The sequence below is a fragment of the Neolamprologus brichardi genome, chromosome 23 (assembly GCF_056152115.1).
Source record: "Neolamprologus brichardi isolate AB-2024 chromosome 23, ASM5615211v1, whole genome shotgun sequence".
Lineage (NCBI taxonomy): Eukaryota > Metazoa > Chordata > Actinopteri > Cichliformes > Cichlidae > Neolamprologus > Neolamprologus brichardi.
The window spans coordinates 38,715,390-38,741,099 of record NC_142125.1 but is presented as its reverse complement, the minus strand read 5'-3'; the positions used below and the strand labels follow the sequence as shown (position 1 = coordinate 38,741,099).

The 25,710-nt window shown below is 38.2% G+C and overlaps 1 protein-coding gene across 1 annotated transcript; it reads right to left on the bottom strand.

Annotated features, from left to right (window-relative positions):
• Nucleotides 1-860: 860 nt before the first annotated feature.
• LOC102781721 (protein-tyrosine kinase 2-beta-like) lies at nt 861-25,227 on the bottom strand. The gene is made up of 30 exons (XM_087836287.1): nt 24,981-25,227; nt 24,553-24,884; nt 23,977-24,155; nt 23,324-23,411; nt 23,171-23,250; nt 23,020-23,082; nt 22,559-22,613; nt 22,324-22,464; nt 22,032-22,103; nt 21,803-21,904; nt 21,361-21,475; nt 20,229-20,268; nt 19,932-19,963; nt 19,784-19,831; nt 17,237-17,331; nt 17,003-17,084; nt 14,821-14,921; nt 14,617-14,732; nt 14,276-14,376; nt 14,067-14,156; nt 7,723-7,927; nt 7,517-7,622; nt 6,525-6,572; nt 5,917-6,036; nt 5,712-5,744; nt 4,854-4,878; nt 4,608-4,642; nt 4,349-4,483; nt 1,644-1,724; nt 861-1,341 (listed from the first exon to the last, which is right to left on the bottom strand). The coding sequence occupies exons 2-30, from the start codon at nt 24,754-24,756 to the stop codon at nt 1,093-1,095; spliced, it is 2,841 nt and encodes a 946-aa protein (XP_087692413.1). The 5' UTR covers nt 24,757-24,884; nt 24,981-25,227; the 3' UTR covers nt 861-1,092.
• Nucleotides 25,228-25,710: the final 483 nt, after the last annotated feature.

Below are 25,710 nucleotides of genomic sequence, written 5' to 3'. Positions count from 1 at the left end.
AAATCTTCTCAGTTTTCATTAGTGTGTGTGTGTGAAAGTGTTTTAGTAATGTGTGTGAAGAGCGTTTCAGCAACAACGTCCCTAAAGCCCACTCATAAAATCTTCCCTGTCAATGCCAAACAGCTTGTTCTGCTTGTTATCGACACCTGTTTCGTGTCATTTGTTGGATTTCACGATTAAAGTCTGGAGAAACAACACATATTAACATTTTAACAATTTATTCACATTACAAACAGGAAAAATAAAAAGTTTTAAACTGTTTTGTCAAAAACAATATTTCTAGTTGGCCACTTTCCTTAGAAGCAACAATATAGTCTTTTTTTTTCTTTACTGTGAACGACTGTGAATAAATGCAGTTCAAGTCTGTACACCCCACCCAAGGCTGCCCGAGGTTGTCATTGCACAGTAACAGCTATGCAAATTACCTGCTAGAGAGTTTACCCCACAGCCATTTAACAGGACTGATGTTAAAAGCACAATATTCAAGGGTGTGCTGGCTTGCTGTGGTAACCACATGAGCACATGAACAAACTTTAGTACATCATTTCAGTGTAGTTTTTTACCTTTCAGACGTATTATTGTCAAACTGCTGGGCGGGTAGCCAGCATGGACAAGCAAGTTTGTGACTGGGATAACTCGAGAACGAGGCGATGTAGGTTTTTCAAATTGATACCATCTACCAAATTTTTTTGAATGACTTCAAACTGAAGTGAACTGGACCTAAAGATCAAGGTCAGAGGTGTGAATGCAATAACTTGAGAACAAAGCAACATAGAATTTTTACATTAATACCACAGGTGTATCATGTATCATTAATTTATATCATAAAATGACCACTGCAACACAGAAAGGTCATCATTTTTAATAGTAAAAATATAGAATAAACACTACAAATATTATTAATACATTCAGCATTTCAGTTCAGTTGTTTAAGCGCATATACAAATACAGTATGACATCTTTCATTAGCTGATACACCCCTGTCCCCCCGGGACAGAGCTGCACCATAATAGCCTCCACATGTCCTCAAGAAAGGAACTGATCCTTTTATAACTAAAGCCAACTTTCAAGTTCGTTTGATCAGCAGGGAACCTATGTGTCTTCCCCAGAATCTTCTTCGTCTTCTGAGTCACGTTTAGGCTTGGCCAGGTTGGCCCTGACTCGAGCCTGGTCCACAGCATCCAGGAGGTTTTTGGAGTCAAGAGCAAGAGTGTGAGCAGCAGCTAACATCTGCTTCTGGCACTCCTCCTTTAGTGATGTTATGGAGTTCTGCTGGGCCAGTCGCATCTTATTAATCAGCTCTGCCAAATCCTTGTTCAGCAGTTTCTTCGTGCCCTCAATCTAGGACGGAGCAGAAGGAAGATCAGATCATACAGACAACAGGAGGTAAAAAAAAAAAAAGGTATGAAGACTGAAAAGATGATCTAGTATGCTTATATATGGCATAAAGTGTCAAATGGTAATAATCTCTATATTGACACACATAGAAGCCAAAAAGCCTTTTTGCACTGAGTATTTAAGGTTGTTTCACAACATAACTTCTGTTTATGTGAATCTTCAAATAAAATCCCTCTGCATCTGGTCTGCTGGCTGATATGCATACCCTGTCACAAAACATAAGGCAGACAATATTTGAAACCTACCTCTGATGTGACAGAGGAGTGCAGAGAGGGAAGGATCTCATCAACACTTTGAATCAGGGTCCGGAGAGAGATACCCACTGCCTGCAGGTAGATGATGGAGAAAAGCGAAGATGAATGGAGTGAGAGACATGTGAGTGAGTGATGTTTTATTGATTAGCATTCAAATATCTCAGTGAAGACAGAACAAAGATCTACCACAAAGCAAGAAAGCATGAGACAAGGCTAATCAAAAGGTATTGGCTGAAGCATTTGCTTATTACGCCAACCCTTTTAACAAAAGATCTTTTTGCATGCAGCTCCTGTACACAGGGCTCGAAGCAAATAATAAAACAAAGCAAAAACAAAACAAACAAACAAACAAACAAGAAAAAACAAAAAACAAAAAAAAACTTTCCACCTTAGATAAGTAACTACATCAAAGCAAAAGAATCAAGAGGTTTTTTTTGTTTTGTTTTTTTTTGTTTGTTTTTTTGCTCTTTTCATTCTTGATATATATATTTTTCTAATACTCTATTTTTAAACATATTTTTAAACAAGGAAAATGAACTACACCTTTTTAAATCACTGTCATAACTATTCCACAGGTTAACTCCTCTAACAGAAACACATCTCTGCTTTATATTTGTCCTTATCTTGTTTTTTTTTTTTAAAGAAATCTGTTCCCCTTAAGTCATATTGACTCTCTCTGACTTTGAACAGCTTCTGAGTACTGGGGCAAAGCAAGTTATTTTGTGCTTACTGACTCGACTCAGTCAGTAAGCACAAGTAAGGACGAGGAAGGATAAAATTATCAATTACTCAAATACAAACAGTCTTCCTTGTTTTAAAAGCTGGAACTCATGTTTAGTTGTGTAAACTCTCCATTACGTGATAGTGAGCTTTATGTGTGCATGAGCTAAAACAACAGCGCCCTCTACTGTCAGTGGCTCAAACTACTCCTGAAAAAAGGTCCGTGTATGGTACAGTTACAGCACTAATGATGGACATGATGAGTTTGGGAATTGTCTCCAATGTTCCCTCTAATTTTTCACGTGTCTGAGCGAACACACAAACGCCCTGAGCGGTCCCTTGGACCACTGTGAGCAACAGCAGACGTTTGCACTGTGGTCACACCGGCATCGAATCCATCCAAGTTACATGATTTATTAAAATAATCAAATTACAGCATTTACATTTATGTTAGACGACATTTAATTAACTGCTTTAGCCCACTTACAATGCAAATTAAAAAGATTTAAAAAGTTATTAAAAATAATTTGAACTCCAATTTTGAAAACACAACTTTGTTTTTATTTTCTGTAAAGCTCTAACTTGTATTATGAGTCTGCGGTCTTTGAGAGAGTCCTGTAACTCTCTGTCTGCAAAATACAGTATATAATGACCAACGTTGGGCAATTAATTATATAGTTACTTCTTCAAAAAAGTAACTGGGTTATGCAAACAACAAAGTTTTTTGCAGCTGTTTACCTAAAAATGAAGCCAAGGCGTTTTTTTTTAAAATAAACATTTCAAACTATTTACAGAACAATCAGCTGTTTTGCATCAAATTTGATGCCACACAAATTATTTGTGCCACTCCAAAAAATCATTTCTGTCCACTATGAGATAAAGGAGAACAACAGCCTGATACCTGCAGGCCTGACAACAGGAGATGTATCACTGCTGTAACACCTGTAACATTCAGCAGTCGCCTCATTGTTCTGACACACACAACAAAACTATTGACTACACTACACACTAACTACACAAGATTTGCGCTAAACGTCGCAAATCTTTCACATCTCAACACACTGCCGTCACTCCTAAAACGTCCCCCCTCCCTAAACAACTAAATGCCATGTTGCCATATAATTTTTTGATTGGTCAACATGGTACATTTTTCCACCAATAGGAAAGGGAGAGGGGGTGGAGTTTGTTTTTGCTCACAGTCCCATTTTTCCTTATAAAACGCCGTTTTTACCGTTTCTTCCGACAGTATTCAGGAAGAAAACCAAACATTACATAGATTTTTTTAACATAATTCTGGTTTTACGCCGATCAACACAATTTAAAAACTGGTATAAAGTTCACACTTTTTTCGTCAATTGTTCCGTCTGTCCTGCTCACATCTCCAATGGTTGTACACGTTGTCATTAACGTGGCTTTACTGCACATCAGCCACGCTGCTTTGCTAGCTAAAACACCGGTGTCGGCACATAAGGACGCTGTCATAGCCTGTCAACAACGTTGATTAGCTGTGTATATACGAATGTGAATCACATTATTGGCTGGACTATGGGATAAGGTGGCATCGTTCTAATGCCATACGGGAGCAGCCAGTCACTCACTGACTAACACTGCAAAACAGAATTGTTAAAGTATAAATTTTAATTTCAATTCAGGTTAGATTTTTTTTGTGCGCAACGCAGATTTTCTGTGCGCTGAGACCGTGCTAGCAGTGCGCAATTGCGCACGCGCGCAGCTTAGAGGGAACATTGGTTGTCTCATTGTTGCCCCTCTAGTGCACCTGTTGTTAATTTTAATAACACCACAAATGTCCCATGTTTTAAATGCTGGAACTCATGTTTAGTTGTATAAACTCTCCTTCACCTGATAGAAAGCTTTATGTCTGCTTGAGCTAAACCAACGGCGCCCTCTGCTGTCAGTACTGTGTGCTCTGAAAAAAGTTGATCCTCAGTGTATCATAGATACTACCATAGACCTACCTTGACAGCATTGGGATACTCAGAAGCCGGCAGTGTGTTGACATCATTCTTCAGCTGGACCACCTGTTTCACCATCGCCATGACGCTGGTGTAAACCTGATCACCTGATCGGTCCAGCTCAGCTGTGGGACGAGGCTGCAGCAGTACAAGAAAGCTCTTACTGACATGTAGCTTCATTTAAGCTTTAAAATGTCCACATTTAAACCTTTTCAACCCTTTCTTAACTATTTTCGATGAAAACTTTATTGCGCACTTTTACCTGTGCAGCTGGCATTGGAGGTTTCTGTGGAGGACCTGAAACACAGAAGAGAATCTAATAAATCAAAGCCATGTATCAGACTAGTAATGCCAACAGCACAGGATTTTGCCCACTCCATGAACAGTTTAACAGTTTAAAAAAAAAGGATGATAAATGTTGGAGTAAATTTGAAACTTACTAATTAGTTAAATAATTAATTAATTTTGTACGTTACACTGCAGTTAAAAGAGAGAAAAGTGGACTCACCGTTTTTTGAGCTGTTGTGAGGAAGCTGCAAGTAACAGAGAAACAGTGACACAGATACTCTTTATCAACTTAAGAGTACAGTTAGCCAGCAGCGTTTAAATAATCTTTGGAAACCAATATGTTTAAACCAATCACCCTCCCAACCCCCACCCCACACCATTACCACATTTTTGAGTAAATCAACTTCCTCATTAAGCAAACCACACGAGTTATTTAAAGCACAACAATGTTTGTGTCTTAAAAGTTTAAACTCTGTTGATGTAACCAAGTCACCACTGAATTTTTGTCAGCTCAAACTGTAGATGGAAGATCAATTTAACATTTATAGTTTTACACTATATGGACAAAAGACCAACGCGTTTCGACTTGTGACCACGATGAAAGCCATAAGCTGAAACACGCTGGTCAACCAATAAAGTTGTTCCTTAATGCTTCATGTGTTGCTGAAGCATTAAGGAAGATCTGTCACCAGATCTCTGTCCTTCTCCTCGCACCTCGGAAGTAAGTTCATGAAATTTCTTCCCACCTAGATATTTCAAGATCAAATGTTGGCAGTATTGCAGAAAATCTGAAGCATTTAGGAATCATGGTAACTCCACCAGGAAGTGGGAAATCACTTAAAGTTGCACAGTGGGTTTACCCACTGCTGACGTGGTTGCATAGCTATTGCTAGTACTGTAATGACTCAAACACTGCAGAGCTCCAAATCTCCTCTGTTATTAACATCAGCACAAAAACTGTGCACCAGGAGCTTCACGGCATGGGTTTGCATGGCCGAGCAGCTGTATTTTCAACTGGGTTTCTGCCTCACGCTGATCAAAGCATGATTTGCACAAGAAGAAAAGAAGAAGAAAGTACCTCGATCTCTGTATCTCGTCCCACAACAGGAACCTACAGGAAAACACATTTAAAAATAAGCTTTAGTGCTTTATGTGTAATCAATTATAGTCCCATGAAATTGTATCAGACATGTATCACTTCATTTTGTTACACTGCTAAACTCCTGTGGTTCAAACCTGGCTGCATTATGTGTGTGTTTGTGTGTGTGTGTGAGATCTCTCACCAGTTGTTTCTCTTCCTGCTCCAGCCACATTTTGTCCATCATCATTTCTCTTCTTTGTCTTTCCAAAGTTTCTTCCACTCTCTCTTTCTCCCATGCTGGGCTGCTATCCTTTGGAGGTGCCTACACATGCACAAAAACACACACAGACACACACACGCCCTTGACATGTTACTAATTTTATTATACTGGTGCAGATAGTTATATACAGCGCAGATAGTTATTTAAAACCTCATGTGTTTTTTGTAACGTTTTCTCAGTTGCTTATGCAAAACAGTTTTGTTGTCACGTGTTCTGTTTCTTCCACTATATCCTCCGGTCATCCAATTTTAACGCCTTTAGCCAAAAACCAGAAGCGCTTCCACTGACGAACGTGACTCTAAGAGATTTCCCTCTCATTCTGTTAAGCAATATGAAAAGATCAATAATGCAATTGCTGATAAGAAGCAGTTTTGTGAAGGTAAAATTTCAAATTTCAAAACGGTATTAACATTCACTGAATATGTGTTTCCTGGGTAAGAGGACGCGCGCAGCTGAATCTGAATTTAGACACAAATATACATGTATGTGTACACCACTGTATATCTGTGTGTGTAAGTGTGTTTAGATACCTGTATGTGTGAGCCTCGGGGAAGGGTGCTGCCTCCTGATCTGGAAGGCTAAGAGAAAGAAAGAGGACAATATGTAGGTTAATACATTTACATAATTCATTCTGCACATAACTTTAAACTGCATACACATGAAAAAAGACATTTTAAAAATCACAATAAGCGTATAAAAAAGGCAACTAAAGATAAATGGTTGAAATTTGCTTGTGAAAAAGAAAGTGATCTGTGTGAGTTAATGAAAGACTGGATCTTCCCCATTCACTTCCACACTATCTCCAGCTTTCTAGGAACCTGAATATGGAGGAACTAGCATGTAGCATCTGCAGTTGCAGCTTCATTTATGAGACCAAAGTGAAAAGTTTGGCACATTTAATAAGCAGAAACTCTGGTGTATTTCACTTTCAAGATGCGTTGTAACGCAACAAAAATATATGTGTGTGCAGTGCTGTGCAAGTCTTGAGCCACCCCTCATTTCTTTGAGTTCTTGATCTTTATCTGTGCCACGGGCTTTCTGAAGGTCTTTGGCTGCTTTTTCACTAAGCCACTTAACAATGACCTATAAATAATTTAAGCATAAAAAAGGCACCAGTGTAATGTGTAAACATATAACAGACAACTTAGCAAAGAAGCAATTTTAAATTGTATGTTCAGGCGGTTTTTCAAAAAGCACATTATTTGTTTCCATTCCATAGATTCTTTGAACTATGACTAAGTCAAACTACTATAACAGACAAAGAGTGAAAAACACTGAGATAAAATAAGCAGAAAAAGTCCTTTTTAAGTCATTTAATCAACTAACTTGACTGTAAGGAACCAGAAACTGTTGATGTCTTAAGATTTCATCTGACAAAATCAAAATGTCATCATTTCTGTGTGCAGTAATTCAGCCTAATCTGTCTACGCTGGTTTACACCTAGGTGGGAAGTTTATTTAAAGACAGCTGCAGGGAGGAGTTTAGACCCTCTGAGATTCTCATATTGGTGCATGTGTGGTACCTTTGGTGGAGGCTCCGTGTGGTTGGGATCAAATGCTATCGAGTTGGACCGTGGTTTGTTTCGCCTCTCATCTTTCTCCAGCTCCACTTCCATTCTGTGGATGTCACTGTTAAACACAGGCATCATCAGTTTATATAACTTTGAATAGTGGGATCAGTCCTTCTGCAGGTACTGGGGGTCATGTGTTCAGTTAGGTGAGTGTGCACCTGAGGGAGCAGGCAAGCTGGCCAAAGCTGGGACGGCCACTGGGCTCATAGGCCCAGCAGCGGGTAAGCAGCGAGTAGATGATGGGCGGGCAGAGCTGCGGTTTGTGGAGTCGAACGCCTGTCTCCAGCTGGGTGATCACCTGCCCGTTCTCCAACCAGAAGAACGGCTGCTGGGCCATTGAGAAGATCTCCCACACACAAACAGCTGGTTGAACACATACACACACACACACATATGATTAGCTATATTAAAAATAATCTATGTTTATCTATTCACACTGAGACTGGCACTTATGTATATATATATATATATATATATATATATATATATATATATATATATATATATATATATATATATATATACACATATGTATATATATATATATATATAAATACATCAGCAGATTTGTCTCTAAGATGATTCCCAACTAAACTATTATTTCAGATATGAAACTTGATTTAAGCTTGAACATCAGATTTTAGAGAGACACACTCATGTTGTTTAGACACTTTTAATTTTGTTTCAAATCAAACAAGGTGATTTTTCAGAAAAATGAATAATTTTATGTCATGCTTTTTCCTGTGGCCTGACTGTAAAAAATGGGAAAAACAATCTAATTTCTATAGTAGATATTTTAAAAACAGGAGCGTTATTGTCATTGTTTATCTGCTACTTAATTACTTTGGTGCAGTATAAATTTCAGTGGCAGAGAGGGGTCTTTATTAATCGGAAAAGCTGTAAAACTTATGAAAATACATGTGAAAATTTATGCATTCTGTCACATTTTTCAAGCTGTCCATTGGCCCAGATTGGAGTCTTTGCCCAACCAAATCTGGTGCCCGCATATGTTTGACACCTCTGCATCACATGAACAAAAGTACTGAGCATGTCTTCAGTCCCATAGGTGTGGGGCTGCAATTATTCACTGAGAGACTTGATTACTAAAAAAATCCCCAATGTAAATTCTTTACTGCGATGCTTTGTTAAACCACGACTATGCAGCACTCAGCTGCCACTGACCACTGCACAGTTGTGAGCCTTTCACCTAAATTTGTGACTAAAACCAGTGCAAATGTATTTTGGAGCACGCGTGTGAATAAAATGTCTTACACCATTAAGCTCAAGCAGCCCCTACTTATCTCAACAAAAAGACTCATGAGAAACAACAGCAGCAGTGAAGATGACGCTGTAATAGAATAAAGAGGAGTCTGTCTACACACACTGTTACCGGAGCTGTAGCTGTTACTGGCAAGCTCAGGAAATGTCCAAAACTGCAGCGCTTGTTACTAGTAATATGCTATAGGGCGCCGTTTGTAAAGTGAAACATGCTGAAATTAACGGCAACATTTTTCCACATTTAGCTCAAAACGAGTCCTTTTTTACAACATTTAGTAAAATATTTGTAACTTTTCATATTTAAAACACAATTTTAAATATTAAATCTAAATGTTAAATCTAAATATTATATTTAAATCAAAATCTAAATGTTAAATCTAAATGTTAAATCTAAATATTATATTTAAATCTAAATGTTAAATGTTAAATCTAAATGTTAAATCTATATATTATATTTAAATCTAAATGTTAAATCTAAATGTTAAATCTAAATATTATATTTAAATCTAAATCTAAATGTTAATTCTAAATGTTAAATGCTAAATCTAAATGTTAAATGTTAAATCTAAATGTTTAGGCTAACATGCAAATTTAACATTTAGATTTAAATATAATATTTAGATTTAACATTTAACATTTAGATTGAAATATAATATTTAGATTTAACATTTAGATTGAAATATAATATTTAGATTTAATATTTAACATTTAGATTTAACATTTAAAATTTAGATTTCATATTTAACATTTGATGAAAAGTTACAAACATTTTACATAAATGTTGTAAAAAATTACTCGAAAAAACACGTTTTTGTAAGGTTTTGAGCTAAATGTGGAAAAATGTTGCCGTTAATTTCAGCATGTTTCACTTTAAAAACGGCGCCCCATAATATGCAGCATGCATACTAAATTATATTCAATTCTAGGCTTTAGTAACATTAGTTTACAGCAAGGGTGTAAAACATACGGTCCGGGGCCAGAATCTGGGACATTGGACAGCTTTGGAAAATGTGAAGGAGTGCATAGATTTTTACCTTTAAGTTTTACAGCTTTTCTTCTTATTGATTGATTTGTATTATTGTATGGTCTTTATGTTCCAATATAAAGCACCTCAATCTACATCTATTTAATTAATTGGTAGATAAATGATGAAAAACACATTCCTGTTTTGACACCATCTACTACAGGAATTACAGTTTTTTTTTAACAAGGAGCATTTGTCACGGTTCTGGGTCAGTTTTAACCCAGTATTTTGAGTTTTCATGTTTTGGTTTGATTTTGTATTTTTTGGTTATCCTCTTGATCTATTTGATGATGATGTTCTATGTTCCAGCTTATTCTGGTTTATTTTTAGTTCTGCCCGTGTTAAGTCTGTGTTTCCTAGTCTGCGTCCTTGTGTATTGTTTCCTGTTTTATTTTGAAGGATTGTGTCTTATATCAGTGTGACCAGCTTTGCTCCTCCTGTCTCGTTAGTCCCAATTTCTCCCAGCTGTGTCTCCCTCCTGTTACCCATTCCCTGATCACCACCCTTTGTATATTAGCCCTGTGTTTTCCTCAAACCAGTGTTGCGTCGTACCCTCAGATCATGTCTGTGTGTTTTTGGTCTCTGCAGTCCGTGTTCACTTCATGTTTTGTTTTCATGCCAGCAATAAAGCTGAGTTTTTGAGTTGCATTCTGTTTTCGAGTCCTGCATTTGGATCCTCATCTCCGCCTGCCCGCACACGGAGCCCTGACAGAATTTTTTTTTTTGGTGATTTTACGATTCATGACGTAGTTTCAGTGGTCTGGTATGGCCCACTTGTGGGCTTTTTGTAGCCCACAATGTAAAATGATGATGGCTGGTTCACTTGTTTCACTGATTTACAAATGATTAATATAAAACATAAATATGTATTGTATTGTATTGATAATATTTTAATATTTAAAAAATATATTTTTTAAAAATGTGTACATGTTCCAGGAAAGTCTGAGCCTCTGACTTGGGTTTTTTAGGTGGGTCACTTAAATATTATTAACAATAATTACTGACAGCTGCAAACACCAGCATGCCTGTTTTTGGCAGCAGGAAGCGTTGCATCAAAGTGCTCACTTCTGAGAAAGTTGATTAAGAACAAGTAAGAAAGAATATTACCACAAATTATTGGAGCAAAGTAGAAGTAACACACAAGAAACATGGAGGATATTAAATAGTATAATCAAAAAGGGCTCAAAAAGTAAGAATTATCCAGATTATTTTAAAAAAGATAAAGATATTGTGCTTGATAAAACTAAAGACATTGCAAATGAATTTAATGATTTCTTTGTAAATGTTGGCTTTAATTTAGCAAAAGAAATTCCAGAGTCAAGAAATAATAACGACCTAAATAAACATATTACTCAGAATGTGTCCTCCATGTTTATTGGTGCTGTAACTCATAGAGAAATAATTAATATTGTGAAGACATTTAAAAATAAAAAGTCCACTGACTGTTTTGATATTGACATGATATTAGTTAAAAGTATTATAGAATATATAGTGCAACCTTTCGCATACATTTGTAATCTGTCCTTTCAAACTGGTGTATTTCCCTCACAAATGAAAATAGCAAAAGTTATTCCAATCCATAAAAACGGAGAGAGAAGTCAGTTTACCAATTATAGGCCAATATCACTGCTCCCACAGTTCTCAAAAATTTTAGAAAAGTTATTTGTTAATAGACTTGATAAATATATTGAGAAGCATAATCTCCTAAGTGATAACCAATATGGCTTTAGAGTGAAAAGGTCCACTTCGATGGCAGTGATGGAACTTGTAGAAGGGATATCTAATGCTATAGATAATAAGGAATATACTGTTGGTGTTTTTATAGACTTAAAAAAGGCGTTTGATACGATTGATCATTCTATATTAATGAATAAACTAGAGAGATATGGCATAAGAGGGTTAGCATACAAGTGGATGAAAAGTTACCTGGATGACAGATATCAATATGTCGAATTCAATAATGTAAAATCTAAGCAGTTGAAGGTAACTTGTGGTGTTCCTCAGGGCTCTGTGCTGGGCCCTAAATTATTTATATTATACATAAATGACATATGTAGCATTTCCAAACTGTTAAAATGTGTATTGTTTGCTGATGATACCACTCTGTATTGCTCAGGTAAAAACCTAGAACAGCTTCTGACTACAGCGGAAAAGGAGTTAAATATATTAAAAAACTGGTTTGATGTAAATAAGTTATCATTAAATATAAAGAAAACAAAATTGATTATTTTTGGCACTAGACAAATGAAAAATGTATCTAAAATCAGGGTTAATGGAATTGAAATTGAAAGAGTGTACGAAAATAAATTTCTTGGAGTGATAATTGATGATAAGCTGAGTTGGAAGTCTCATATAAACCATGTGAAAACAAAAATGTCAAAAACCATTGCTATTCTCTATAAAACAAAGCATGTCCTGAACAAAAAATCATTATACACACTCTATTGTACTCTGTTGCTTCCATATATGACTTACTGTCTGGAGATATGGGGTAATGCATATAAAACGAACACTCTTCCTATTTTCAAGTTGCAAAAAAGAGCTATAAGAATTATAAACCAATCAAACTATATAGAACCAACTAACATTTTGTTTATTAATCTAAATACCCTGAAATTTTATGATTTAGTTGAATATAAAATGGCACAGATAATGTATAAAGCACAAAATAACTTGCTTTGCCCCAGTACTCAGAAGCTGTTCAAAGTCAGAGAGAGTCAATATGACTTAAGGGGAACAGATTTCTTTAAAAAAAAACAAGATAAGGACAAATATAAAGCAGAGATGTGTTTCTGTTAGAGGAGTTAACCTGTGGAATAGTTATGACAGTGATTTAAAAAGGTGTAGTTCATTTTCCTTGTTTAAAAATATGTTTAAAAATAGAGTATTAGAAAAATATATATATCAAGAATGAAAAGAGCAAAGAAAAACAAAAACAAAAAACAAAAAAACCTCTTGATTCTTTTGCTTTGATGTAGTTACTTACTAAGGTGGAAAGTTTTTTGTTTTTTTGTTTTTTTCTTGTTTGTTTGTTTGTTTGTTTTGTTTTTGCTTTGTTTTATTATTTGCTTCGAGCCCTGTGTACAGGAGCTGCATGCTAAAAGATCTTTTGTTAAAAGGGTTGGCATAATAAGCAAATGCTTCAGCCAATACCTTTTGATTAGCCTTGTCTCATGCTTTCTTGCTTTGTGGTAGATCTTTGTTCTGTCTTCACTGAGATATTTGAATGCTAATCAATAAAAAAAAAAACATATCATATGCTCACTTTTCTTCATTGTAGCTGCCACATGCTCTTTCAAAGGCTTACAGACAAACATACTCAATCACATTTTCACACTTGCTCATATGCACACACACACACACAGACACACATACTAAGAAAGCCTTCTCAGTGGACTTAAACCCATTTGATTTATGACTTATTTTAGGTTGGAAACCTATGAACTGTTTTTAAAGACCTGCCTCTTTCTCTTTTGAATACTTTTAATAGTTAATAAGACATAAGTATTTGTTGGGTATTACTCGATTAATTAATGGAATAATCAGTAGAACACTTGATCACTAAAATCGATAGCTGTAGCCCAACAGGTATGTAAAATCAGGCACAGTCTGCTTTTACAGAAATCAATCTTCATCTTTATGAACTCAGTTCATGAAATTTCTTCCCCCCTCGAAATTTCACGACCAGCTGTAAGAGGTATTACTGCAAAGAGAAAGCGTTTGGGAACCACAGTAACTCAGGCATGAAGCGGCAGACCACATTATGTTGCACAGACGGGTCGCTGAGAGCTGAGGTGGGTTATCTTTAAAAACTCCCAACGTTTGGCTGACGCACTAGCTGCAGAGCCTCACATGCCTCAAGATGCCAAAACAACAGCTGCTGTGAAACGGCTGTTGTTGTGATTTGGCTCTAAATTTAAAAGAATTAATTGAAGTGGACTCCTCAAGCATTAACATCAGCCCAAAAACGGTGTGCTATGAGAGATGGAAGGACTAAATAACATGGTTCACATCAGTCTACAGCCTGAGGAATTACAAATCAACTGAGTGAAAACCTCAAGCTGTACCGTGGTGAAACTAACTTTAAGCACTACTTGTTTCTGTTCCTGGTTTAATAAAAGCCTGTGTCGTGTTCAGACGGAGTAAAGACCTGCATGTGTAACTGAGAGAATGAATTTTTTTGTTGTTGTTTTTTCTCACCGAACATCCAGACGTCACTGGCTGTGGTGAAACGTCTAAAGTTGATGGATTCTGGCGCCATCCATTTGATTGGTAAACGACTCACTGAAGCTGCACACAGAGGAGAAATTGAGATTCACTAAGTTAATGGGTGCAGTTAAACGGGCAAAGCAAAAACATGACATTTATTTTGACTTCTACAAACATTCAAAACTTTTCGATGTGTGCACCTTTATAATACTCATGTTCGTCTACGTAGCGAGAGAGGCCGAAGTCACCAAGTTTGACGCATTCTGGAGAATCCACCAAGATGTTTCTCACCGCTATGTCTCTATGGCCCGCAGACAGACAGACAGAGAAAATAGAAACCACAGGATGACGCGAAGAATAAAGAAACATCACACCAAAAGAAATCAGCATGCAAACTATTTTCACTTAATATCTGCACAACATGCAGAGAGGCTTTAAAGTTTCTGCAAAATAAAAGTGTTTTTCATTCAGTCCTGCTGAGCTTCTTTCTTAAAATACACTGCAGTTAATGAAAGCACACTACTTGTGGAAAATGTGCTACCTGTGCACCATGTTGAGACCTTCTAGGTAAGCCAAAGCTTTGCATATCTGTAGACAGTAGAGGACAAGCGTCGCTGTGCTCAGGCTGTACTGGTTCTCTATGAGGTAGTTCCCCAACTGTGAGCGAAACAAGGCACAGTTGCAAGTCACGGTTTAGGTTGCGACACTTTAGGTTTACCATTAGAATAAAAACACAAAAACATACCTCTCCGTGTTCATAGAGCTCCATGACAATCCAGACAGGATCGGCCTCAATGACTCCAATCAGACGCACGATGTGGGGGTGATCCAGATTTTTCATCAAGTCTTTAACAGAGAGAATTCAGACTTTATTAATGTACTATTTTCTCTGTAGAGACAGACAGAGATTACATTCAGCAATGGTTCTTGGTTATATTACGGCTTTTTGTTTACAGAAAACAAAAGCCATACTAGCCCCAAAGTCCTGCTTACAAATCTCTTTTAGCATTACTCCAGCCTAGGCAGACTGTCACAAGGAGACAGACAACTACACAGATTAACCTAAACCTACTGACTGCATGGCTTCAGAGAGAACACCGGGAGCATGCAAACTCCTCACAGAAAGGCCCCAGGCAGGTGGTGGATTCAAACCCAGGACCTCCCCACTATGAGGCAATGGTGCTAACCATCACACCACTGTGCCTAACCTAAGCTCTTTATCTAAAAATACATTTGACTTCTGCTTTTCGTGCAAGTCTTGTTCATACTTTATGAGGAAGATTATAATTATTTTCTTCAGAAGCAAAATTGATAGTTCTCCCCTCTCTTTTCTAAGCCCCTCCTATCAGATGAGCACGGGCAATTGCTCATGTTTGATAGGCCTAAAAATAAAAGATGTTCAACTTTACTTTACAGAGGAGATTTGAAAACCAGAGCCATCATGTGGCATCCCCTAAAAGACCCCACATCTCTTTAATCGAATGTTATTATATATTTTACTGTCATACAGTTTTCACCCAAAAGTGCATGTTTGATTAACTCTAAAAACCTGATTCCAGAGGAGTTTCTGTTGCTCATTTTGTTTTAACACCCACTGCATGCCCAGCAAAGAAGCGTGTGGCTAGCTGGTGAATTTGCAGCTAGTGAAGCGTGATGAGTGCCACAGCACAAGGTTGAGACCAAAACGAGTGCTACATAGAAATGCAAATGTGAATGCTGGATTAAACAGAGAAAATAAGAAGAGCGTTGCTGGTGATCATGGAAGAAGAAGCAGGGCATTTCTGGGGAAAAAGCGTAACAAAAATGTTGGATATTTTGTCCTGTGACCATGAAATTTCAAAATGTAACGCTTGATTTAAACAGTTTAACCATCAGCAAAGATCCAGACCTCAGGAATGTTTTGTCTATCTCAGAACAGAAAACTGCAAAGCTTGTTACGTCTCAAGCTTTGATGTTTTTGCAATGGATGATAAAACCTGCGGCTTCCAGACTCCCACATCTAGCCGTCGGAGTTATTACATGAAACCACAAGCAGACAACAGGAAGTTCACTACATCAGCCTCGTTACTGGTGCAAAAACCTTCAAATGATCTAAACTAGCACATTTCACTCTTGGCTTGTCACACTTTACTCATTACTTCTTTAAGCAAAAATTAGCCAACGCTTTCATTTTCAAGTATATAAGAACCCACCCATATGGGTGCATGGCACAACATAGAAGAGCCACCTCCACAGGACAAGACTCAGCAGTCCATCTGCATCTTAAGGACAAAGGTCACTCTTTCGAGGATGCCAATGTTCACATTTTGGACAGAGAGGACAGATGGTTTGAAAGAGGAGTGAAAGAAGCCATTTATGTCCACTGTGAGTGACCATCTTTGAACAGAGGCGGTGGTTTACGACACCAACTGTCTGCCATCTATAATCCAGTTTTGAGTTCTCTCCCCAGACGCCTTAACGCCCACTCACATCCTGGGCCATCTGACCTCAGGAATTCACATGATAAGGTGGGGCCAGGTTTCACAAAGAGCTCACCCGAAACCCTGGCTGATTGGGACCCACACCCAGTTGCACACCTTGGCTCAGGCGATTAGAGGATCATCAGGGGGTCCTTTTGTCCCTCTGTGGGGGAAACTCCCACTAGGTTTAAATCTGGGACTCCCCACCATTTGACCTTAGAACTGAAGAAGCTTCTCGGATGAGAGATGAAACGTCTTCAAGCAACTTAAAGAAGTCCAGACGCTTTTCTTTGCAAGCTGACTGAGAACCTTCACAGACAACCCACCCATATAAGACCCAACTTGCCCCTAAAGTGCTTTTTTTGTTATAAATTCCTACGTGCTGCAGTTGCGTCACAAACCCCTGCACACGCTGACATGTGTAGTGAAAAGAAAAGGAAATAATCACTGCAGCTGCAATGCACTCACCGGCTTCACTGAGAAACTTCTCCTTTACATCAGCCGAACAGTCCTTACATGTTTTGATGGCCACTCGGATCCTCTCCCCTGTCTGCAAACAAACACACACGCACAGTGGTTTACATTTGCAAACCTTTTTCATATTTTCAGCTTTGAGTTTAATGGATATTTGTGGGATGTTGTTATCAAGCATGTCTGAGCCTTAGCGTGAGGCTAGTTAGTCAACACAACAGATGGACTCACTGGGCTTTTATAAACTCCATCGTGAACCTCTCCAAAGAATCCCTCGCCCAGGATCCGTCCCACAACGAAATCCTCCTTGGAGATCTTGTACCTTTCTGCACACAGAAACAAAGGCACAGGTTGAGAAAACTCCACGTTTCCCTCTTTTAAAAGGCAGGTGATATGCTGTAAATGTAAAGCTGTTCATTTCAAACAAGACAAGACAACAAAAAAACAAAAAGAAAAGCCTACACACAACAGGATGTGTGGTTTGCCACTATTTGTACTTCCTTCCCTTACATGTTACTGGGACACGCTTACATCCTCTGTGTCACACTTTGCAGCAGTATGTTCACCTCCGCCGCTGTACTTATACACTGAGGGAGGAAGGCAGGAGTGTAAGGAGGGGTTTACCAAGGCCTGCTACTGTTAGTATTGTTATTAGCATTGTTTCTTAGCCTTAGGTTGCCCAATTTAGCCAATGAAGTGGAACCATTACACGGGTCCTGGGAAGTTTGTTTAGCTCACAAAACACACATTTCAAAATTAGATTGTCCTGTATTCTTCTCTGTTGATTTAAACTTTTGAATTTACTTGATATTAGGCTTTTGTATTTGTATTTTGTATTTATCTGATGTCCAATTTCTAGGTTTTTATTTCTTTTGATGGTGATAACAGCTCATACATATAATTTGATGTAAATATTAATAATAATAACCTTAATTTTATTGCAAAATTTTCTCCAACCCAGGCACTTTTTGTTACTTACCCACATCTCCTGGATATTTAAAGGAACATAGCAAGCAAGTGTAAAAGAAAAAAAGGAAAAGCTACCTTTGTTTTTAGTAGTGCACCAAGAAAACAAGTATATAAGATCTAAATGCCCTAAAATATTTATCAATCAATGGACTTCTATAAATATATAAATCCCTGATGTCTGTGTTTAATAGTGACATACAGAGTATGGAGGTGGAACTGGACATGGATAAGAGGTGAAACAGACCATGTTACAACTCGAAAGTATTTGACACCAGCCACAGAGAGCCTGCACCAAAGGTACCGGATACACACCACTACAAGTACCCAGAAGGTGTAAACTCCTCACTGCAGCTGTCACCTAATAAACTTCCTGTGTAAGTGTAAACCAAAATAAATATACAGTACTATGTAAAAGTCTTGCCAAAAATATACCACCAGGAAAATAGGTGCAGCTATTTATTGAAACATCTGCGCATCTATATAAAAATACTGTATAAGTCAAAAACAGAGTTTGTACAATTCCAACAGAGGCCATATTTGGTATGACCACCTTTATTCTTCATCATAGTCTAAAGGCAGCTTTCTTATCATGTCTTTAAGTAGTCTTCAGGAATAGTTCTCCAGGGTTCTGGAAGGACATCCAAAGCTCTTCTTTGGATGTTTCTGCCTTTTGTTCTGTTCTCTGTCAACATGATCCCACACTGCTTCAATAATGTTGAGGTCCGAGGTCTGGGGAGGCCAATCTGTGACTGATAATGTTGGGTTTCTACCCCGGTGTTCTTTAACTGCATTGGCAGTGTGTTTGAGATCACTGACATGCTGAAAAATGAAGCAGTTGTCGACCAGTTGCTTTTCAGATGGTATTTCATAGTGGATCAAAATTTGATGGTACTTGTTGACACCAGCTGGCCATTGAACCAAGACCATTTCTGATGAGGCTCCAGCGAACACATCAATCAACCCATCAATAGCCAGATGCATCTCCCACACCTGCCATTTCTTCTTTTTATCCTCCATTTGTCCAGTTTCTTCCGATTTTTTAAGGACACACTGCACACAATGTTGAGAAATCCCAAGCTTTCAGCTTACAGCTCTTTGGGGATCACCTCACTGGTGCAAAAATATTATTTATATGTCTGCCAAACTGTGTTATCTAAATCATTTTTATAGATTCAACTACAGAAATTGGTTCTTTGCCAAGTTATTATGTGAAAACAGAACACTGGCTCATCCCTTGAGTTAGGTGCCTTTTTATGTTTGAATGATTCATAAGTGTGAAGTACCTTAACAACAAAGAAGCAAAAAAACAACAAAAAAACAACAACCCCCAAGCACTCTTAAAATGGTCAAGTTATAGAACTGGTATAGAGCAGTCAATGTCCAAGGAAAAACATTAAAAAACTTTCAGGAAGCTCAAGGTTACGTTAAAAATCAAAAAAAAACCAAAACTAGATTCAGTCTTTTTGGAAGGAAAATATACAGAAATGAGGGCGGCTCAAGACTTTTGCACAGTACTGTATAATTTCGGTTAAACCCGGGGAAGTTTTTACGTGTACATTTTTAACTTTCTACTTACTCACTTTGAATACTCCAGCTTTTCTTAGTTTGCTGTTTTGTAACAATGTTTTAACATTTTCATTCTTTCTCAATAAGGAAGAGAGCAGCAGGGGATTATATAACAAAATCCCCACAACTGACCATCGCAATAACACAAACACCTTAACTGACAGATGGTTTTGGCTCATTGGTAGCGATACAATCTGCGTGAGCTTTAGGATCAGTTTTGATTTGAAGTCAAATGCTACTCACCACTAATGTCAGCTCCGTCTTCAGGGATTTCAGCATAAATATCAGAATCTAAAGTTAAACGAATAAAAGAAAAACACATTATTAGTATACATACATACATTGCTTTTAAAGTTAAAAGTAAAATTCTAGAGGCTGGATTAGTACTTACTGCAACCTTTACTGGGAGCACTGGAACCAGCACTGGAAGAAAAAGAGAGAAAACTGTTTCTTTCTTTCTGTAACATTTTGTATACAAGCGAACGTTTCAGCAAACATCTGTGACATATCAGCTGTGAGCGGTAGACATATGAAAAAATGAACACAGAGGAGGAAGATCTTAAAATAAACTACACCCACATACGTTATGCTTCTACTAAATTATCCCCACCAAGGGAAAACAATGTGTCACCTTTAATAACATTTAAAAAAAACCCCACAACTTTCCAATATGACTCATCACGCTCACCATTTTGGGATGTCAGGAAGTTTCATTCGCGTATCTCTCCCTGTAAGAGTCAGATATCTGGTTAAGGCATAGGTGGTAGGATTAGACAATTAAAGGTTATTTCCACAGTTTCCTGCACTGTTATACTAAACCTTACTGCAATAAGTGGGAAAAACATGGCTTAATTTTATTTTTTAATGTCAAATGTAATATCAAATTCATGGAAAGTGAGAGCCAAGAGGCCAAAAGTAAGTGCCAGGATTAAGCAGGATGAGTGGGTTACATGGAAATCATGTAAAAAAGAAAAAGAAAAAAAGAGTGCAATAGACTGGCAAACTATACCCGACCTATCAATCTATGATAGCTTGGACGTACTTGAGCCCTCCCACAACTCTTAGCTAGATAAGTGGTTAAGAAGATGGGTGGATAGGCATTCCTTCCCCCTGGAATGAGCTGCAGAATCAAAACTTAGGAAATAGTCTTTCTTAATTTATTTTAGGTGATTTAAATGACTTGAATGCAGGCTGCATTCAAGTCATTCACCCTGCAATTGGTTTACAGTTGGACTATGTAACTGGTTCTGCTGGTTTGTTTGTCTGTCTTTTTGTTAGAAATCTAGCATCCACAGTTTTCAAGATATCATGTTCAAATTTTGTGTGATGGTAGATAGCATAAACAGCCTGAGCTGATTTAATTTTGGTCAAAACGGGGGCAAAGTCACACCAATTGTGAAACTCATTCAGAAGTTTATGTTACACACAGCTTCTTATAGATTGTCTTCAAACTTTACGACAATATATTAGGCCTTGGGGGGATGAGTATGTAAGTTGGGTAAGTGTTTGACCTCGATCTTCATTGTTAGTGCCCAAGGTCAAAGTTGACCTTTAAAGACATAATATGTTATATGAGAGGGCATGGAGCTGTACAACTCACATTTTATTTTTCAATATCACGCTCTACAACGTTACAATGACACCATAAAGTTTCTCAAAATCACACTCTGCATGAATATATTGTAAAATCTCCAGTATGCATGTGATACCAGTTTATGCAACTCCATTATACAGCTCTTTTTCTGGCCAGCACACGCTTGTAAAAGACATTTTTTAATCTCAAGACCCTTGCTTTTTCCATGGATGGACATTACTTTTACCTTTGTTGGGGCTGACAATAAGTGAACGTTCAGCGCCTTCCAGTCGGCAGTAGCCATCAATCAGGTCAGCCATGTTTTCTGCTACTGCCAGGGAGGAGGTGTTCACTGACAGCGGCTGGAGGGTGGAAGATACATGACATTTAATCTGCACTAAGAACTAAAAAACACTGGGTGCATTAAGATATAGTCAATGCAACTTCTACAACACAACTACTGTTTGTAAAAGCAGTGTGATAAAAATAAATAAAATCCAGATCATAAACCCTATCACTCTCCCTCGGTGATGGGGACAATGATACCTACTTTACTTCAAAATTTCATCAGTTCTTTTTCATTACTTCCCTGGAAGTCTTTGACGATTTCACGCCTCCAGGGAACTGATGAAAAGGGTAGAAATGAAACAAAATACAGCAGTTAAACAAATCAGGAAGTTCAGTGCTACCTGTTTGGCTCCCTCAATGTGCGCTTTGAGCAGAGCTCGCCCATCACTCTCTGCAGTACAGGAGATGCTGCGGACCTGAGAGAACTTGGCCAAACAGATGGGCTGAAAAGATTTAAAAGATTTAGACAATATATATATATATAGAGAGAGAGACACACACACACCATGACAGATTTGTTTTAAGAGATCAAACAAAAATGAATAGAAGTAAGAGAAAGTTCAAACTCACCGTTGAGTTCTCAGTGTGCTGACTAATCCCATCAGGGTCAATAACTAAGTCTATCGTTAAGCTCCAGCCTTGCTACAGAGACACAAAACACACACATTAATAATTTTGAAACCTCTCTGAGAAGAGAAGAGATCCCATTTTTGTGAACAAAGAAAGAAATGAAAAACATAAATATATAAAGCACTGCACTGCGTTTTATCTTCAAACAAAACAAGTTTTTACTGTTAGAATTCAGTAACCACTTGTTTTATTCAGTGTGACGTGACAACCAGTGCACACATCAAATACCCACCACTAGTTGGCAGGCGAAGCTTTCCTGCGTGAAGCACCAGCACTGAGACAGAGTGGTGAAGAACTTCGCCATGCACTGGTCCTGATTCAGAGTCGAGTAGCCCTGAAACGTCTGCTGGATCATGCGACGCAGCTGCTTGGGCTGACACACAGATGCAGACGGCGACAATCAGGCACATTTTATTTCATCCTGTAACTTTAGGCAGAAATAGTATCGAAATGTTCTGGCTCCATACCTTCATGCTGTCAATGAGCTCTTTGGGGAAGAAGAGGTCGAGTCCTATCTCCTTCCTAATGGAGGAATAAATGGAAGCCAGACAGCTATAATGAAACAAAAACTTGATGCAACCCCACATCTCTCTAGTTTAGAACAATATGTAATGTGAAACTTTCACTTTTAGAAATATGCACTTTATGTAGCTTTTTGTGTTAACCGGAGACTGCATCTGGTCATTTTTACTCTTCCTTTTCATCCACCTTTCACCACATATCCACATATCAATTCTCAGAAATAGAAAGCCCTTCTATTTCTGAGAAATGCTGGTTATATAGGTGGCGCAGGCCTATTAAAAAAAAACAACTAACAAAAACAATAAAGTGGTACAAACGCATATACCACAAAGGCACGAAAGGCCTGAGGTAAAAGGTAAACAGGCAGTAGCATGAGAAGTAGGAAGGTTATGCATGCTAAACTTACTCCAGAAATTCAAAGTTTGACTTTTTCTCCAATCCGTTTGGATTCATGTCTTTGCAGAACCTCCTGTAAGTAGTAACAGTATCATCCATCAGTTTTCCATGAAAGCATGCACAATTATTGCCCAGTTTTTCTTTTGTCCATGAGATGTTACCTGATTTCCAGACAGCCAAGCTGTAGAGCCATTCCATCGCTTACTTTTGAGGCATACTGCTGCATATAATCACTTCGTACCTGAGGGTGAACGTGGAAACCTAAATTAAACTGCAAAGATGAAGGTGCAAAAAACACTGACAATTTTACTGACCTGCTGGTAAAAGTAGAGCATGGTGGTTCTGTCATCTTGGAATTTTTCCATAAAGTCTGATGGGATGTATCTGATCCTCAAGTCATATCTGAACAAATAAAGATCACAGTTCATGGTCATAAACTTTATATTATTTTTGAGATATCACAAATAGCAATAATGTCTGCTAGTTATTTGTGAGATATTAGTTTCCTGGCTTAGTATCGATACTTTTGTTAGATTTAGATAGATAGAGTACACTTTATTTGAATATTTTCAGTGTGGGATGCTTAGCTCAGTGGGTGCACAGGCGACCAAATGCCGTATGGCTGGAGAGGCCTGCCTTCAAGTCTGACCTGTGGACTTTTGCCACTCGTCTTCCCCTCTCTCTCGCCCCACTTTCCTGTCTCTCTAAGCTGTCCCTATCCAAAAAAGGCTAAAAAAAGTATCTTTAGTGTATTTTAAGATTGTACATACCAAGCACATTTCTTTAATGATTAGTCATATGAATAAATAAAGCTTTGATTTTATACATTTCAGCTGCATTTTACTCAAAAATATTGTTTCATGTTTGCCGAAGAATGTTTTTTTTGTGTTTTTGAGTGTACCGCCCAGTCAAAACCAGTCAAAACCAGTCAAAACAAAATATTCAGCGATGTGACAGGTTTACCAACCTCCACTCAGCTTCTAAGTGCTGCTGCTCGTAGCGGTGGGTGAGCTCAGCCACAGTGAGATCAGGGTGCAGCCAGTGTATCTCTGAGGATTTGAGGTGTTTAAGAAGGAGGCCGTAGCATTGAGTGTATTTTATCTCTGGACCAACGCAGCCGCTGGACAGCACCGTGCTGATCAGATTCTGGGATTGAAATAATTAGAGAAGCACATTGAATTTTAGCTTTCCAGTACAAGCTTGGAATCAACTTTACAACACGTGCTGCGTCATGCGAATAAATTCCGTTCTGATGTAAGTTTAGAGAACTCAAGCGAAGGCTAAATGCCAGCGCAAGGCTTGTTTATCAGTGTGTGCATCCTGTTATCAGAAATCCAAGACTTCCTTGTTGTCCTAGAAGAAGGTATGAAGAATACATCTGAGTGCAGTGATGCCAATAAAGTCAGGAAAAGTTAGAGAAGAGTAGCTGAAAGCAGGGTGGCAGAACATTATTAAAGCATTTCAGTCTATCTGATAAGCACAGCAGAGCAAAGCTTTTATAGTCTTAGAGTAGAGTATGAAGTAAGAGTAAAAAAAGGTCTACCTTGACAGTCCATCCCTCCTCACAGCGGATGAGTTTGAAGTTCTTGCCCAAGTTGGGGCTGTTGCTGAGGAAACACACTTTGATGATCTTCACCTGGGAGAGGACATCCCTGTGGACACCCGCTGTTGGAGACAGGTCCGAGGAATCTGACTGGCTGGTCAGAGACATGCTCCTCCAGGAAAGGGTGCTGGTGTCTCCCGACATCACTCACTCACTCGACACACACACAAACACACAAACAGCTACTGCACTTAGACATCCATGACTGTCCAAGTTTTCAGTCTGCTGCTTCTTTCTCCCTCACACAGAAAACAGGTAGGGGCGCATTGAAGCTGGGGACATGTAAGAGATCACCGTGTTGTTAGACTTAAAGAGCTTTCATGTGTCAGTAAATGGCTTAAATTCTGCTGCGATGCCTCTGTACTCACCAGTGTTGCACAAGCTTCACGTACGGCTCAATGTTCATGCGGTCTTTGAAAAAACGAAGACTATTCAAACCCAGCGACAGAGCGCACACCTATTACTTTGTAAAGCAAAGTTTTGTGTTGTTTGTATTCTTCTGGAGATTAAAAGAGCAGACCTATAAGAAGTTGTCTGCTGAACAAGAATCATATCAGTATGCGAAAGAGGAAACAGCACTGACGAGCAAATGAGGAAGTTGAAGTGCAGCTACAGAAAAACTGACAGGACTGATGAAACCGCTGTGTCACCCCCCATTCTTACATGCAATGGCACAGTCCACAACCGCAAGTCACTGCTGTGCAAAAGTGGCATAGCCCACGGGACATTTGCTTCCTCTTCAAAAAGTCAGCAAAAGTACCTCGCAGGTGAAATTGGAAAGTGTGGCCTGATTACTAAACAGGCGATATGTAAAAGGAACAACTTCAAGTAAAGCATGAATTTTAAATTTAGACACATATGTAGATATGGCTACCAATTCTTTTTTCCCCCACTTGTTAAGCAAGCTAAAAATAGAAAAAGCATCTATCTCAATCAGCAAAAGAAGCATTTTCAATTGTTTTTTAGGAACTTTTCTGGTGACAACATGTCACAAAAACACATAACTCCTTCCCATTTCTTTGGTTGAGTATATGAAAAGATACAAAGATACAAAAAAGATGATCCCCACATATCTTAGCATGGTGTGCAGTGTATCCT